The sequence below is a fragment of the Gnatocerus cornutus genome, chromosome 7, assembly GCF_029298725.1.
Source record: "Gnatocerus cornutus isolate USDA-ARS CGAHR chromosome 7, icGnaCorn1.1, whole genome shotgun sequence".
Taxonomy (NCBI): domain Eukaryota; kingdom Metazoa; phylum Arthropoda; class Insecta; order Coleoptera; family Tenebrionidae; genus Gnatocerus; species Gnatocerus cornutus.
Genome location: NC_142239.1, coordinates 19,285,265 through 19,301,514, shown reverse-complemented (window position 1 = coordinate 19,301,514; position 16,250 = coordinate 19,285,265). Strand labels below are relative to the sequence as shown.

General features: G+C 37.3%; 4 protein-coding genes across 15 annotated transcripts; 2 read left to right on the top strand and 2 right to left on the bottom strand.

The window, feature by feature from the left end:
• The first annotated feature begins 1,069 nt into the window (after positions 1 to 1,069).
• LOC148172163 (trypsin-1-like) lies at positions 1,070 to 2,060 on the top strand. Its single transcript, XM_088042410.1, has 2 exons — positions 1,070 to 1,953; positions 1,997 to 2,060. The coding sequence occupies exons 1-2, from the start codon at positions 1,070 to 1,072 to the stop codon at positions 2,058 to 2,060; spliced, it is 948 nt and encodes a 315-aa protein (XP_087898536.1).
• A 1,870-nt stretch (positions 2,061 to 3,930) lies between these two features.
• On the top strand, positions 3,931 to 10,523 carry LOC148172162 (MOXD1 homolog 1). 4 transcript variants are annotated; one of them, XM_088040512.1, is made up of 9 exons: positions 3,931 to 4,005; positions 4,153 to 4,238; positions 5,443 to 5,822; positions 8,012 to 8,167; positions 8,218 to 8,391; positions 8,777 to 9,439; positions 9,490 to 9,791; positions 9,840 to 10,176; positions 10,230 to 10,523. In XM_088040512.1, exons 3-9 carry the CDS (start codon positions 5,451 to 5,453, stop codon positions 10,398 to 10,400), a joined length of 2,175 nt encoding a protein of 724 aa, XP_087896638.1. In that variant the 5' UTR covers positions 3,931 to 4,005; positions 4,153 to 4,238; positions 5,443 to 5,450; the 3' UTR covers positions 10,401 to 10,523. The 4 variants fall into 4 exon arrangements, with proteins under 4 accessions (XP_087896638.1, XP_087896640.1, XP_087896637.1 ...); XM_088040511.1 differs by having other exon boundaries at positions 3,973 to 4,005; positions 4,084 to 4,238; XM_088040514.1 differs by lacking the exon at positions 4,153 to 4,238 and having other exon boundaries at positions 3,949 to 4,005.
• Positions 10,475 to 15,455, bottom strand: LOC148172160 (globin-like). 8 transcript variants are annotated; one of them, XM_088040520.1, is made up of 4 exons: positions 15,363 to 15,455; positions 10,997 to 11,165; positions 10,728 to 10,950; positions 10,475 to 10,681 (listed from the first exon to the last, which is right to left on the bottom strand). In XM_088040520.1, the coding sequence occupies exons 2-4, from the start codon at positions 11,161 to 11,163 to the stop codon at positions 10,556 to 10,558; spliced, it is 516 nt and encodes a 171-aa protein (XP_087896646.1). In that variant the 5' UTR covers positions 11,164 to 11,165; positions 15,363 to 15,455; the 3' UTR covers positions 10,475 to 10,555. The 8 variants fall into 8 exon arrangements, with proteins under 8 accessions (XP_087896646.1, XP_087896647.1, XP_087896641.1 ...); XM_088040521.1 differs by lacking the exon at positions 15,363 to 15,455 and adding an exon at positions 14,546 to 14,638; XM_088040515.1 differs by lacking the exon at positions 15,363 to 15,455 and adding an exon at positions 11,485 to 11,661 and having other exon boundaries at positions 10,997 to 11,223.
• On the bottom strand, positions 12,799 to 15,454 carry LOC148172161 (cytoglobin-1-like). 2 transcript variants are annotated; one of them, XM_088040523.1, is made up of 4 exons: positions 15,363 to 15,454; positions 13,315 to 13,477; positions 13,046 to 13,268; positions 12,799 to 12,995 (listed from the first exon to the last, which is right to left on the bottom strand). In XM_088040523.1, exons 2-4 carry the CDS (start codon positions 13,470 to 13,472, stop codon positions 12,882 to 12,884), a joined length of 495 nt encoding a protein of 164 aa, XP_087896649.1. In that variant the 5' UTR covers positions 13,473 to 13,477; positions 15,363 to 15,454; the 3' UTR covers positions 12,799 to 12,881. The 2 variants fall into 2 exon arrangements, with proteins under 2 accessions (XP_087896649.1, XP_087896650.1); XM_088040524.1 differs by lacking the exon at positions 15,363 to 15,454 and adding an exon at positions 14,546 to 14,637.
• Positions 15,456 to 16,250: the final 795 nt, after the last annotated feature.

Here is a 16,250-nt window from a genome sequence, read left to right as displayed (position 1 = left end):
TTTAAATATTCTTTCTGTCGTAAAATTTGCAATAATGAATGCTATTTTGAACTGGAAAGTGGAGTCATTTCGAAGGGAAACTTGACTCTCTTATTACGTCAACAATCAAAGATATTTTTGTGGGGTCTCTACTAGAATTTCGCGTTTAAAAAACCGCACTGAAACAAATTGAAATGTTTTCTTCTCGGTTAGATTTCAATTACGCATTTATATAGTGGGTTGCCTATAATAAGTCTCTAAAAACCTTTTTGTACGAGCCGTGCTAAAAGTTGCTATTTTGAACGTTATTTAAGCAACTAAAAATAGCACTTTTAGCTAAAGAGATTAAATACTTTTGATAAAATCATGAGTCTGCTGCGTAGTTACCGTAATCAGCTTCGAGCTTCACACATAACGACATCTACTTCTTCCCTTGTTAAGACTTTGGATTTCTTGGGACGATAACCTTCGCCCTTAGTAGCCCTTAGCACGGCTTTTTCAATTTCGGAGGGCACTTCCTCGTTTAAACCACACAATTTAACGCTACAAACTTCGTACACACTGAAAATTCTGGTAACTAATAAACAAGCAATTGTTTTTTCCCCGAGGATGCGATTTAATAAATATAAATTGAACTGTCGTTGAAACGTCCAAAGTGTCAAAATAGTTTTGTTTTTTTCCCCCGAATTCCTGGCTCCTACAAAAAACAATGACATTTCACAGAAAAATTTAAAATTTGGCGCCTACAAAAAAATTCTCTGCAGGAAAAGTATTGTTTTTTCTCCTGGTTTCCGCAGAAATAATACAAGCTTAGCGTCCACTCTTCTAAAAGATAATCCGATTATATTAAGAGTTTCTCCTCCAGAAAATGGAAAATCTATATCCGATGTAATGCCTCTTTACGATTTTTCCACTCAAGACAAGTAATTTTATTAAAAACGATGATTCAGTGTAATCCACTACAGTCGGATATTTTATGGAGATCTCTATCAAACAAACAAACATTATAGACTCCCAACGTAAGTAAGTTTCGGCTTCAAAGAGCACATTTTTATGGGAGTCTCAAGAAAAACTGTATTACGCAGTAGATATGAAAGAGAGTGGATTTTTCAAAAGCTCAAAGAGTTGGATCAAACTCAATAAAAAACGTCAAAATGACAGCGACTATAATGCAGTGTTGTTTTTTCTAATCGTCCACCAAATTCTTGCGTCTTGCGATGGCCCGCACCCCTTTGTCATCAGTCTTAGATTCCGGGGGCACCATTTCTGCGGCGGTTCTCTCTTACACATCCGATGGGTGTTAACAGCAGCTCACTGTGTCTACAAACGCCAGAACCCCTCCAACTTGAACATTAAGGGAAACTCCTACGAAACAGTGACAATTAGAGACATTTTCATCCACGACCTGTACGACCACAAGACTCTGGAAAACGACATGAGTCTCCTACTCTTAAGTGGCGACTTTCCAATCTCAAATTTTGCAAATTTTGCCGGACCCGAGCTAACTTCACACTTCACCCAAAATGGTAGTTTCAACGCAACGGTGATGATGTGGACTCCCAACAAATCGTTCAATGCAATGATGGTACCGTTCTGTTTAACGATGCGTTTGTTGGGTGCTTCTGATTGCAAGAAGGTCCTCTGGGAGGATGTGGTGTCTTCGGCGATGATTTGTGGGAGTTCGTTTGGTACAGAGCGCCCATGTAGGGGCGATTCCGGCTGTCCCGTTTTGGTACTAAAGGATGTGGTGGTCGGATTGGTGTCTTTCGGTGCTGATTGTCAGAAACATCAAGATTTTCCGTCGGTGTTTGGCAGAGTTGACCAAGGAGTCGAGTTTATTCGAAGAACTGTCGGGAGACACGGATATGGTGTTGAAAACCGTACGGTTGTGGGATTTCCGGTGTATTATTTAACGGGGGCTACAAAGAAGTCCACTCTTGATGTTAGAGTCTTGAGTCTAGGCCTAATAATCTTGTTACTGTGTAAATAAAACAATTTTACCTCAGTGTTTTTATAGTCGCAGTCGTAATGGTTCGGAAGCCCCAGGAAATTACACATACGGCTGCACGTACAAGAAGTAATTCCATGTTATCGCGGCATAAACCACGCTTCACCTGCATCGATCCAAAGACGAAATTTGTCTTTGTTGATTATTCTTGAAATAGTTTAACCAAGCGCTTCAAGACAGGTGTATAAATGGGATTGCACCTGCTGGAACGCCATGCTTCGCTGGAAACGACTTGGTCAAACCCATAAATAATGAAGAAGAAAATTTTCGTATGTTAAAAATTCCATCAAAGCGAGATTAACCACCAAGTTTGTATTCAGATTAATTCAAGCGAGTTTTAATTAGCTCATTAGTGGATAATCTGCACGGTTGTGATGCAGTTTCCGGTAGCTGACCGGAAATGCGCAGTGTTGCAACATGGCGATGAGGGCTTTAATTTTATTGGAAGTTTTCAACGTCGTCGCTTGTTCCCTCAATGTCTAACAAAACACTTTCGCACAAAGACTCCTTTAGGGGCAAATTCCTCACATTCTTTCTATTCTTGCAGTTTTGCGTAAGCTCAGGTAAGAGCCCCGTTGCATCCATTTAATAATTTCGGCCAAAATTCGTCAAAACATGCACTTCCTATTCACGAGTTCCCATGGGAAATTTGCCCAGTCTCCCGAACTAATCCAACATCTTTGAATGCAAGCAAAATTAGTTTCGATCTGATGGGAAAATCGAATCAAGTCCGTTTTTCACGACCCTAATCAGCAAGGGTGAGTAACGGTAATGCAACAACGAGCCCCCTTTCGTTTTTATTCGAGTGAGTTAGTCACAGGTATGAGAACTCGTCGTGAGAACGAACCCTTCGCAAATTTTCCAGACTTTATTGTGTTCGTGATGGCAGTGACCGGAATCCTTTTGATAGAATTGAGTCAAGTTAAGCTGTTTTTAGGACTGATGGGTCATGGGAACGCTTTTTGGCACAAAAGCAGCAGTTTTTATTAAAAAGTTGTGATCACATTCAAGCCACTTTCGTAACTTTCGTGTTGCTGACATTTTATCAATGACTGAAATTTTATCTCCTCGTCTTCCACGTATTCCAACAATATTTTCCCCGAACGCTCTGTTAGTCTAGATCCATCTGTTTCCCATGTTTCATTTCCCCTTCTCTCAGTCGTGCCACGTGCCCAAACATCTGTTCCACCGGAACCTCTTTGTTATTTAACACGGCAGATGGTGGTAAAGAAAACGGCGGTCGCCCTGTGATAAAATAATTACAAACTCAACTCGTATGTGAAATTACGAGACGAAAATCTGTTCATTCCAAGCGCTTGCTGGAGGGAAATGCGCCCTGACCTAGCCTTAAAACGTTCCCTTAATTGGAATCGTGGCTGTTATCAATGACTTGGTTTTATTGTAATAAACAGGCGCCGAAAACCTTGAAAACGGCGAGCAACCTCCGAGTGAATAAAACGGATATGGGTGGATTGGACGGTTGTTTGCACCACGAGAGAGGAAGCGCGCTTGAGGCACCGCGTTGCCTGTTTTTATTTGCTTTTTTTGACTGTACTACGGGCTATTTGCAGAAATTTTTTCTTGCCGCCAAATTTCAAATGCGGCTCTGCGATTGGTTGTTCGGCAGAGCGCGTTACACGACCTTAATTTTTTTTTCTCAAATTGTCACTTTACTGTAGGAGCAGATTAGCAGTATTTTATTAAACCTTTGTTGTATTTATCATCATATTTGCCGATTATTAATAATCGTAACATTGTGGATGTAGCGCCATCTATTAATAAAATTTGGTATGTATTCACTACAGGAGTTTAACTTATCTCTGCTGATTTCTAAAGTTGCTCCTTTATGAAACTGTATATTTTCTTCAGGAGAAATGAATTGTAAAGCTTATTACGATCGGTCTACTCATTAAAAAGTAAAATTAACAGCAGCCCTTGGTAATTTTCATTAGTAACAGTTGGCAGCATGAGTGTTTGGTCTTGATGCAACTGCGGTGCGTAGAAGTTAATCGTCCCGTGTAAGTTAACCAAAACTTGTTGAATTCTCATTTAAATGTCTCTTTTACAACAAATCTTCAATTAATTATTAATTAAAGCGAGATGTTGATGCTGCCAACATTGACATGATAACCTCAAAATTCGCTACTTTCAGTTTTTTGTTAAAGAATTGAAAGCCTGATTTACGCCCAAAAATTGTCGAAAATTTACACAGGATAATGTAAAGTTCTTCATTACTAGGATTCTTAGTTTGGTAAGTTTTATTTAATTCAATTTGAGTTTTAGGTTTTTGTTAGCTTTAGGTTGGCGAAAACTAAACACCCTAAACATGAAGTTGACGCGATTCTAATGCCAAAAGTTTAATTTCTACGTTTCAAATTTGACTAGAATTTTACTTTGATAATTTCTACATTAAGTCTCAGCTCTTCCAGTTAACTTAAAATGCAAGAAAAAAAATTCAGTTCCGAAGAAAATTCGTTTTACCAAAAGTCTAAGGTAACTTGATTTTTATAATTTTTTAAATTATTTTTTTAAGTAAGAAAAAATGTCCGCGAATAAAAATTTCCTCCGATTTATTTTACGTGTGGAATAAGAGTGGTGCAAACGACGTGCTCCGGAAAGAACCCATCGCTAGGTAGTCGCTGCCCAAGGCACCGGCAGTCAACCAGACTACCATCGTACCACATGCACACATTCATTGCCAGTTTTTCAACGCAGGATGTGCCCCGTTTCGAGTACCAAAGGTACAATTTAAAAAAGTGTTTTTTTACTCACTAGTGTCAGTGTAGTTGTTTGTTTTGTGTAAAATGGACCGAAAATAATCAGTGGCGACATTTGGATAAATTATATTATAATGGAATAAAAGGAATAAGGTAAAGAATTGTATGAGAAAAGTCGTTACGGCTGCAAATATGTTAAATTTGATCAATTCTATTCATGACTCATTGGAGTGACAAGAATAATTTTGAGGAATTTCTGTACGCATCGTTCACTTCAGGACAATCACATTGTTTTGTTGCGGCTTATTCTCTATAGGTGTTTCAGGAATTTCGAGACGGTAAAATCTCTAATTGACTGAATTTTTATTTAGCGATTAAAATTAAAATCAGTTTGTTGTTGTTAGCTTCTTAATTGTGATGTAATTGAAAGCGCGCTCAAATCAATTAAACAAGCACTTGAGCAGTTGCCGGAAAACTAACACAAAACCGAGCTTGAAACAAATCGTTCAATAACAACCAATTAATTGCAGATCTTCGTTTTATTTAAATAGTGAATTTTATTGTTCCCTCACTCTTTCCACTTCACACCCAATTTCCCTTCCATTAGTCCCACATCATCTTTTATTAGCTCCCATAAACAAAGCCGGCAATGAAGAATAAAGCAATTTACCGTGATCCTCATTAACCACCTTAATCTCGCTAATAAAAATGTAAATCTTAATAACACTCTTGTTCCAGACTCGAAAATGGTTCTCATCATCAACCATTTCCTATTAATTTCATTCGTCATCTCAATCCATGCCTCCACCATTCCAGACCTCTTGGACGAATACGTTAAACATGTAGATGACGTAAACAGGATGAGCGAAAAACCAACGAAATTCCATCAAAAACGAACGAAACGAGACGTTCTGAGTCAATGGACACATTCGGAGACGTTGGACGCTGTCGGGGATGTTGTCTTACGGTGGCAGCCGCGCCATCGGGAGATCCTTTTCAGGGTCGAAGCGAGGACCAAAGGATACATCGCGATCGGGTTTAGTCCTGACGGGGGGAAAGAACACGCGGATATTGTGATGGCTTGGGTGGATGATCAGACGCTCAGACCTCATCTTTGGGTAAGAGTAATTCAACCAAGTACGACTAGCAGTACTGTTCTTTTGTGATCAACGAAAGACACAATGGCGGGAAGTGGCTGTGTTCCCGTTCTGAACGAGTTAATCGCATTTTCTCTGTAAAAATAGCGTTTTTTTCGTTGCGTTCCACTTTAATTACGCTCTTGTTATGTCGGGGTTTAATTATTCTTAGCATTTACTAAGAAAGGTCGCTTCTTATTAGATGTAAATTCATCACAAGTTGCGACATTTACCGAGAATATCGATAATGTTGCGCTGAATGCAGCCAAAGTGCAATTAGAGTCGCTTAATACAGTAGGGGGACGAATTATCGAAAATTATGCAACTGTGTTAATACACAATGCAGGAATGTAGAATTTCGGTTGGTGTTTAAATTTTTTACACCAGACGCTAAAAAACTAGATCTTGATTAATTGTCCCAGAATTAGAATTCGGTTTCGTTCTAAGCACCTGTCTCGTCATTTTCGCCACGGGTCAACAACATACTTGCAGCTGCTGTTAATTAACAACAACAGTAGATTTGAAACAACGTCAATGTATCAAAAAATAAGTACATATATCGCGGTCAATGTAGTGGAAAATAATAAAACCACAGTTTTCAATAGTTCCGCTGCTTTATGAATCCACCTTGGAGGAAAGAACCGCAAAATCACTCATTTTTTGCCGCGGACATTCCCGAGAGCGCTCAAATTCCAGTTTTACAAAGATCCAGACTGGATGCAATGCGCGAAATATCTCACGTTAAATGTCAACGAAAATGATACAATTTGATTTTTCTGATCTAGTTGTAAAATTTGTGAGTTTATAACGCTTTACAAGCACTTTTAATTAGTGAAAACACTGAAATTGGCAAACACGTATTTTGTTTTTTTCACAAACTTGTACATAGCAACGCCTGTTGTCGTAACAACGGACTACTACGATTAAAATTGAAGTCAATTTTTTTGGAAAACTACCAAACACACAATTTATTACTTAATTGGAAAAAATCTTGTATACAATTCGAGGCAGAAGTGTTTTTTTCTAATTTGTATTTTAAGGATTCTCATGTTGCTATGGAAACAAAACTATTATAAAAAACGAATGTGGGATTAGCGAAAATAGTTTGTTACAAGAACAAATTAGGAAAAATAGAATAAAAATCTCGTTCATGTCATTAAGGCACTCACCTGTTATAAAACTTGTGGCTTTGCCGCTCGTTTTATAAACTTAGGTTCGTGCTTTAAAATTTGTTACACGACGTGTAGTGGTAAAACGAATCATTTCTGTCTCTTGTCATATAAATAGCTGTTTGGGTCAGTCGAGTTGCAATTTAAATGGAAGTCGTCGGATTTAATTGTTTTGATTTTTTTTGCAACAGTTATTTTACCATTTTCATCGGGAAATTTGTTTTGGCCAACTTTGGAATTTCTGTCATAAATTTTCCGACTCCCACACATTAATTATGAATATCCCACTGGGAATGGCATTTAGAGCATGAATTTAAAACCTGTGTTTGCTCAATTTTACAGTCCAAAAACTGAATTTTGCGACCGCATTGGAGGTGTTAAATTTTATGGCTGGCGGTGAAAGACAAATTTTCAGTTTTCATGCGGAAATAAAATTGACATTACATTTCTTATGTCACATTTCTCACTGAAAAAAAAACTGTTTTCTGTCCGAGTCCTCAGCTATCTCATTTAAATGGATGATAATCGCCAATTACAACATCCTGGAAATTGATTTTTTATCAAAACTGGTTATTCTTAGTCTCCATACAACGTGGAAAAAATATCCACGTAAAGTTTATGCAAATCGTCTCTTCGAATAAAACGCTCGGCGCTTCAAATTGATAAAGGTGTATTTTGTTTTATTGCAAAAAAGACATGTACTTGCTTACTGGATTAAATTTTTATGCCTACAAGAGCGAAGAAGTGGGTCGCTGAAGAAATAAAATCGAAAATGTCTCCACATTCTACGTTCAAACTTAAAATTTTTCTCGCCGAGTTGAAATGTTCGGATTTAATTACCGTTAACAACGCCATTAATAGTTGAGCTTCTGAGATAATCGGGTCTTTATTAACATGAAGATCACTCCACAACTTCCTGTCCTTGACATCCGGTAATTATTTTAGAGGCGGAAAGAACTTGTCGACATTCCCACCAATCTAATTTTTTGCTTTTGGTTGCAGGACTGTCATGGGGTGCCCCCTTCTCAAGGAAACGTCCCTATTAAAGACGAAATTGACAATTATACTCTTATGAGCGGAAGCCAAAATGATACCCACACAGTTATCGAGTTTAGGAGGGTTCTGGACACTTGTGATCCCAACGATTACGTTTTAACAGTGCGATTTTCTTAATTTTACCAATACGAAATGTTAAAAAATTGTTCTAGGGCGACACCGTTGTGGTGATTTGGGCCTTTCACGATATTGATCCTCCATCAGGAGCGGAGATGATTTACCACGGAGATAAAAGAGGAGCTCAGAGTCTTCATTTGCTGGGTCCACCTCCAATACCGAAGGCTGGAGGCGGGAATATTCGTCACTGGGATGTGACGCTGAGAAATGTAAGTTTAAATGTAAAAATCGCGAAAATTTATGGGCACGAGCTTGGCGCTCTTCCAGAGATTAGCTCTATAACTTTCCCATTGAATAGATATTTATTGTGGTTTATACATAAAAAGACATTATCAAAATAGACGGGGGCGCTATGAATAGAGATGCAGACGGTCTATTGTAGCGGTCGCACGGCGCATTGTGAAAATTTATTACCTTCAAAGTATTACTGGTTGCCTACGCACGACAAAACTCGGATGAATGTTCTGGTCACGTTCGAGATAACTCAATGAAAATCCACTTTGTGTTATTCTCTGAATCAAAAATCCACGTTTTAAGGTGGACGCCTTTGTCATGGAAATTCTCTAATAACCTGAGCTTACTTCGTCTTTCCAGATGCAGGTTGTTAACAATATGAACACCATGTACTGGTGCAAAATCTTCAAAGCTCCCACATTACAAAACAAACACCATATTATTGGGTTCGAACCTTTAATCGGCTCAAATCACACGTCTTTTGTCCACCATATGATCCTCCACGAATGTGAGCTGGAAGAAACTGATTACGCGAAATGGGAGCACTACTCCCAACAAGAAGGAGATTTGTGCTACGGCCCCGACATGCCTCCAGAATGGGAGAAATGCATGACTCCCCTCGTTGCATGGGCGATCGGTTCGAAAGGAGAGAACTTCCCCAAACACGTCGGACTTCCGCTCGGTGGCCGAAGGACCTTCTACATGTTGGAAATCCACTTCGACAACCCCTCCATGAAACAATCGCGCGATACTTCCGGTCTGCGTCTCCACTACACCAGCGAGATCCGCGAGAACGAAGGAGGAATTCTAACAACAGGGATTGCGTTATCGACTTTGCATTTCGTTCCTCCGTTTCAACGGGAGTATAAAACTGCGGGGTATTGCACCACTGACTGTACCAAGGTGACGTTTCCGAAGGATGGGATTCATGTGGTTTCGGTGATGTTACACTCGCATCTTGCCGGGAAGAAGATGAAACTGCGACATCTTCGAGGAGGGAAGGAATTGCCTCCTTTGGCTAAAGTGAGTTTAGCTCAGTTTTACTCGCAACACGTCTAAATAATCTCTTGTAGGATGACCACTACGATTTCAACTACCAACAATCCCGAGCTCTGTCTCAAGACGTCATCATCTTACCAGGTGATGGTCTGGTCACCGAGTGCACGTACTCCACTCTTCGGCGGAGTAAACCGACGTTTGGTGGCTACTCAACTAAGGAAGAAATGTGTTTAGCCTTCGTTCTTCACTACCCGCGAACTGAACTCTCTGGATGTTTCTCCATGTCTCCAATTAAGTACTTCTTTGAGACTCTAGGAGTGAAGAAGTTCTACGGCAAGAGTATGGAGCAAATCGAAAAGATTTTCTTGCACGGAGAGTAAGTAATCTGCAATCGTGTTTTTACCATTGATTGTTTTTTCAACAGTTCGGAAACAACGCACACGGTTTCTCCTTCCACTCCCACGAAGCCCCTTTTCCGTTACAAACCAGGCGATGAAATGTCGCCAGAAGCCAACAGACGAGCAATCATAGCTCTGCAGAATGCCAAAGATTATACCATTGAAGGTGAAACTAATGGTAGCCAAAGCATGTTCGACAAGTTGATCATTCAAGAACCTGACGAGTTTAAGAATAAAACTTTCATGGATCATTTAGAGCACATTCCGTACAACGAAACTTCAATCACTAGAAACATGGAGAAGTATTTCTATACGGGTCTTCACTTGACGTTTTGTCGGAAACGCGACGACTCTCTTGCTATTGTAAGTCTTTTGTTTGTACTTCACGTTGTACATTGTTTTTTTGTGTTTTGCAGAAGGAGAACATCGTCTTGTTTCCCAACTTCACTGTTTACGCCGACGACACCACAATGCAGTGTAGTTACAAATTGAAGCGGTCACCATCTTCGTCAGATTCGATCAAATCGAGTTTCTGTCTAGTAATGCTAACGAGTTTACTGTTCATATTTCAGCCAAAAAGTAGTTGAAGGATGTAAAGGACATCTGTAAATATACCAAATAACTTAAGTTCAATGCTGTGAGTTAGATAAGTCAACGGATGTTTTGTACTTAATAAAGTTTTACTTAAGTGCATCCATGATACTACAATGCTTATGTCTTTTATTAAAATCATTAACAATTACTAATGCTTCTTATCCAGCTCCACTCCAACCACACCGAAAGCCGCCAGCAACGCCTTGTCCCACGCATCGAGAGTCTCCTGGTTCATCAAAGGTTTGAAAAACTCCAACATGCACTCCTTGACATGCTAAAATCACCTTTTATTACCATTTCTCATCCAAAGATTAACTCACCCAGAAAGAAATTGGTTTCACTTCATTCCTGTGATGGTTCCTACCAATCTTCTGCAAGATATTTACAAGAAGTTCGCTGTCGCTTAAACTATCGATGATAGAATCGACAGCGTACATAACGTTGCTACAGTGAGCATGGAACTTTTTACTGCTACCGAGTTCTTTCAGTGGAATGTCTTTAAAAGGGAAGTTTTGTTGTTCTTCTGGAAATTTCTCAAACAAACTGGAAAGAAATTTTAGATGTTGGTTGAAGATGAAGATTGACTTACAAAATGAGAAGTTTTACTCCGTATCCGGTGAGATCTTTTTTAATGGGCGCCCATGAAGATTGCACGAGGAAAATATCTCTTGATGTTAATTTAGTGGCGGGATCGGGGTCGTCTGTTCTTGTTTTGTAGTACAAGTAATAGTAGTAAGTGCTGTTGATGATGCCCATTACTAGAACGTGCTTTATTTCAAAATTTAAGACACTCTTCAGAGGCTGTAATTAACCAGACTGAACAAAATCAATGATTGTCCCACGAAATATCTTGAATATTACCTAGCACTTTTGATAAGCAAATATTGACACAATCATTAACTCATTATATAATAATTGTACTCATATCCTCTTATATCAATGCCAAGAAATGTCCGGTGAAATGCGTCGTTCGCAATTAAATGAACAGAACAATAAAAATTAACACTTGATGCACTTCCAAGGACATTGCAGTTCTAGTGAATTAATCGCTCACACTTCTTGGAAACTTTCACTTACTTTTTAGTATTATAAAACGAATTTCTGCGAGTGTCTAATATGTAAGTTGAGCGAACGATGTCTCAAAGACTGTCGCTATTTCCACTCTCCATTAAATTAAATCAATCACTATCCGTATCAGTTAATTTTGTAACCAGACGGTGGGATCAATTGTCGCTTTTTTCAATGCAAATAATATTTTTGCGTCATGTTGTGTAAGCAATAAACAATATCTAATAACAGGAATTGCATAATTTTGTGCAACAAAAGCAGTAAAATTGATTTCAGGAAAAAAAAGGGCTACGTGACTAAAATAATTTAGGGCGTTGTTTGTACTTTGAAGCTAATGATAAGATTGTAGATTGTAGATTTTTAATTGGAAATGAGAATTACACTTGAAACTTATAAATCAAACTTCCTGTGAGATTTCGCAATGTCACTTCTAGAAAAACATTTTATATTGCGCCTATTCAACAGAATAAGAAAAATGGAATTAAAAAAATGGAATAAAGTTGACGGTACCAAAAACTTGTCTTTTCAATTTTTGACTGTTCTAAAAATCAAAGTATGCAAAGATGGAATGGAGGAAGAGGACTAAAAGACATGAAAACGATACTCACATGTATGCAACCAACTATATACACATTTGAATAAAAAAAATTATGCGATCTCTCAAATTGAATTTCGTAATTTATTTATAATTGTACAATAATCTATGTTTTACGATATCGTTCAGCGTCCGTAAAGTAGCGTACTGATAAAGTAAAACGGCAGCTTATCAGTGTAAAATAAGTGTAAATAAATTAATGTTAAAATGCAATTTTACCTTCTGTCTGCGTTGTACCTACATTTCTTCATACACACTTCTGGACTTGGTAAGAAGAAGAGATTTCTTCGTTTTTGACGCTATTCCAGCTATTTCTTCCATTTTATGCACAATTTAAGTTTTTTTCACTGCACTTCAAATGTAAACAAAGTTCGTTGCCATGACACCAAAAAACGCACACTTTGAAACCGACACAAATTTCTGTGCCAAATCTCATTATTTTGAAAAAAAATCGTTGTCACTACAATTGGAGATAAAGTATTGTGTGTAATTCGTACATAATTAGGCTTTGAAGACGATTTTACAGCTATTTTTTCATTTTATGCACAATTTAAGTCATTTTTTTCACTCGCACTTCAAATAAACAAAGCGTAACCATGGCACCCAAAACAGCCCACTTTGAGACAGTCACAAATTTTGATTTCAAATGTCAGAAAATTGTCTTGACTACGCAATTGAAGATAAAATCTTGTATGTAATTCGCATGAGGTCTGAACAAAAAAAAAACATTCTGTAATAGATATCTATTAAAACAATATTATAACGTCACGGTTAAATAAAAAACTGTACGATACAATCCATCCCCCAAAAACTACAAATATTTGTCGGTAACACTAAACGCCACACCCAACAATTTATCCCAAGTCTGTACCGCTTCGTTACTCATAAAAGTGCCAAAGAGCTCCAAAATTGTAGTTTTGAGGTGCTATAAAGAAAACGCGTCAACTTTTCTACATTCAATCAAGTCAAACTTACAGCAAAAGAAGCGGGTTTCAATCCATGTCGTTTATGGCTCTTCCCTACTTTCTCCAGAAGATTCACCAGAAGTTCTCCATCGCCCAAATTGGCAACCAAAGCGTCCACACTTACCATGACGCTGTTACAATGCGCTTGGAATTTTTTACTGGTTCTCAATTCTTCCTTTGGGACGTCTTTGAAGGGAAAGTGGAGTTTTTCTTCGGGGAACTTGTCGAAAAATCTGGGAAAAATCTAGTAGTGGTGTTGGAATATTTACACTGACTTACAAAATAAGGAGTACGACGCCATTTCCAGTTAGATCTTTTTTTACAGGTGCCCAAGAAGTCTGCAGGACGTATCTATCTCTGGATGTTAAGCCTGTGATGGAGTCTGGATCGTCTGTCCGCGTCCAGTAGTAGTTTAAAGTGCTGCTTATGATACCCATTATCACTGAAAAATGAAACGAAACGAAATGAAACACAGTGATGGTTATTTGAAATTAAAATCGGATTAGTTAGCGTGTTAAAATTACTTTTGTCAACAAGTTGTTTCTGCGTCATTTTCTCTTTTTCCTGTTTTTAAAGATATGCACCCACCTAATGGTCCGCTTAACTTTGGTGTTCAAACAGATCTGAAGGGCCGCGTGCTCTCAAAGTTTATAATTTAATAATAAATTAAAACCCCCAGCGAGCTAAAATGTTGCTAAATTCTATTATTAGAAGATGCGGAATATTCCAGACTCTACCTGCCTTACAAATCTTCCGATCGAAGAATTATATAAATAAATTATAGTCGATGGACTATTTCTATTGCAGAGAATTTTTATTGGCGCCAAATTTAAAAAATGCGATTGCGTGATTGGCTGAGCAAGTCACACAATGCCAATTTTTAAAGTGTGCTGTTTTTGTTGCCATGGTAACGAACTTATTTATTTGAAGTGCTAGTGAAAAAACGACTTAATTTGTGCATAAAATGAAAGAAGTAGCTGGAATAGCGTCGAAAGAATCTTATTGTGTACGAATTACACACAAGACTTTATCTTCGATTGCAGTGACGACGATTTTCTTTCAAAAGAATGGCATCACAATTTGTGTCGGTTTTAAAGTGTGCTGTTTTTGGTGTCATGGTAACGAACTTTGTTTACATTTGAAGTGCAGTGAAAAAAATTTAAATTGTGCATAAAATGGAAGAAATAGCTGAAATACCGTCGATAGATAAACTGTTCTTAAGTCCAGAAGGGTAAATGAAGAAACTTACAAGGTAAATTTGAATTTATTTAATAATTATTCGACGCTGACAAGAGGCCGTTTAATTTTATTTTTACGGTCGACGTCCTATAAAGAGTCTCTTTATGGACGCCAAACGATATTGTACGCAAAACATATAAATTATTATAGGTATTTGAGATACAGAATAGGAATCTTTAACTTATTAAAATTACTCTTTTCTTTGCAGGAAATTTAATCTCTAGGGCATGTTAATTGGTCTAATAGCCAAATATGGATTTATTAAACTCACCTATAAAATTCAAGTCTTGATGCTCACAAATCACTCACTTGATGATTACCACAAATCAGTTTTATTTCATAACAGTTCTAAAGTTATCGAACATTATCTTAATCCATAGATAAACAATCTAAATAACCTAGATATCGTAATCAAATTCTCTATAAAACGATGTACTAACACGACACAGTAAATATTCTTTGATTTATTTTTATTTGGTCTGATTCAAAAATTAACAAACTTACTGAATTGATTTCGCACATTCAGTGACCTTTCGTGGTTTTATGGCTCTTCAAGAACGCAAATAATGCAAATTTTATCAGCCGCTACAAGAATACATAATATTATTGTCCTTAATTTCAATCTAATAAATCTTAATTGCGTCATCGTAGCATGTGATGTTGATTTCTTTATTAATCTGAATTTAGCGATAATTAAACAATATGCTTTGTCAGCAATCCTGGAGCAATTTAGTCTCATTTAAATTATCACGACACAATACGTGGTAAAAATAGTTCTTTTCAAAGTACTAATTAATTTAACCTTAGAAAACATAATTATTTAGATTGTTGCAATTAGCAATGGAAATGTTGCATTTTTTTTGTTTCAAAACGCAGTTTTTGAAATTCCGTTGAAAAGTTTGCCCACGTTACGCTTATTTATATGGAAACATAATAAAATTAAGAATATTTAGTTCTTGGAATCGTACAGAATGATTTGCATAAAACGATAATTTTCGTGGAATGTCTCCAATTAAAGTTTGATGTAATCAGTTAACGTTATGCCAACTGTAAAAAAAAACAGAAAACAATAAAATATATAAATTTACCTGTCTAGTTGATCGTAATATCGTGCACCATTTAAAACAAAGTAGGTCTATTTGGTGGCGGCGGTACGCTACAGCCAACGTCGTTGTCTTGTCTCTAACTAAATTTATAATATCGTGCGAACGCCGCCGTCCCACAAACCACAACAAAAGATGTGCAACGTTCTGCCGCTATTTACATTCTGAATTAGATCTAATCAATATGAATGAAATGAATACCGAAATGGACCCCCTTGGGTCTACCAAACTCTTGGAATTAGCACCGAAGCGGATATAATATGTAATATTGCGAAATTCAACGGTTTTTCGAATATTTCGATTGTGGATTTTAAAATGGGAATTTATCGAATTGTTTACACAGACAGTGAGTTCAGTAAGATTTGTTTACGAGTCATGTGAACGGACATATGATTTAGTCATTTGTATTTGCTGTGGAAATGTGCGAGATTTCGAGCAAAAGTAAAAATAGGATATTGTGACTATAAATGATTTATTTTGGATTTGGCAATTTGACAAGTTTTTGATGCACTCATTTATGTAGTCATATTCTTTGTAAAAAAATCTTCTTTTATCTTTTTATTAGTAAATGGAATTGAAATTCCAACTGATTGTTGAAGTAGATATACATAAGATAGAAAAGTCTTTAAATCCTTTGCATGTTCAGATCAAATTAATCGTTTAAAGTTTTGTTCTGTCTATTCGAAAAACAGAAAACACGCAATGTTTCTGCGGACACGATAAAACGCAATTTTAATTATTTTGAAAGTTGAAAAGCCATCGGTGACACGTACAAAAGGAAATGTAAAACAAATGCCACGTAATGAGCCAATCGAATATTTTATTTGGGTTATATTAAGGATTTCCGGTGCGAAAAAGGTGCTCATTCCGACG

What these genes read in the sequence shown, in the direction of transcription:
- LOC148172163 (XM_088042410.1), top strand. Translation starts at nt 1,070, where the DNA reads ATGAAAGAGAGTGGATTTTTCAAAAGCTCAAAGAGTTGGATCAAACTC. An exon ending in AGTCTAGGCCTAATAATCTT is followed by an intron (nt 1,954 to 1,996) that starts GTTACTGTGTAA and finishes GTGTTTTTATAG; the next exon opens with TCGCAGTCGTAATGGTTCGG.
- LOC148172162 (XM_088040512.1), top strand. Translation starts at nt 5,451, where the DNA reads ATGGTTCTCATCATCAACCATTTCCTATTAATTTCATTCGTCATCTCA. An exon ending in CCAACGATTACGTTTTAACA is followed by an intron (nt 8,168 to 8,217) that starts GTGCGATTTTCT and finishes AAATTGTTCTAG; the next exon opens with GGCGACACCGTTGTGGTGAT. An exon ending in GCGACGACTCTCTTGCTATT is followed by an intron (nt 10,177 to 10,229) that starts GTAAGTCTTTTG and finishes TGTGTTTTGCAG; the next exon opens with AAGGAGAACATCGTCTTGTT.
- LOC148172160 (XM_088040520.1), bottom strand. Translation starts at nt 11,163, where the DNA reads ATGGGCATCATCAACAGCACTTACTACTATTACTTGTACTACAAAACA. An exon ending in GGAGTAAAACTTCTCATTTT is followed by an intron (nt 10,951 to 10,996) that starts GTAAGTCAATCT and finishes ATTTCTTTCCAG; the next exon opens with TTTGTTTGAGAAATTTCCAG. An exon ending in TGAAACCAATTTCTTTCTGG is followed by an intron (nt 10,682 to 10,727) that starts GTGAGTTAATCT and finishes AGGTGATTTTAG; the next exon opens with CATGTCAAGGAGTGCATGTT.
- LOC148172161 (XM_088040523.1), bottom strand. Translation starts at nt 13,472, where the DNA reads ATGGGTATCATAAGCAGCACTTTAAACTACTACTGGACGCGGACAGAC. An exon ending in GGCGTCGTACTCCTTATTTT is followed by an intron (nt 13,269 to 13,314) that starts GTAAGTCAGTGT and finishes GATTTTTCCCAG; the next exon opens with ATTTTTCGACAAGTTCCCCG. An exon ending in TGAAACCCGCTTCTTTTGCT is followed by an intron (nt 12,996 to 13,045) that starts GTAAGTTTGACT and finishes TTTTCTTTATAG; the next exon opens with CACCTCAAAACTACAATTTT.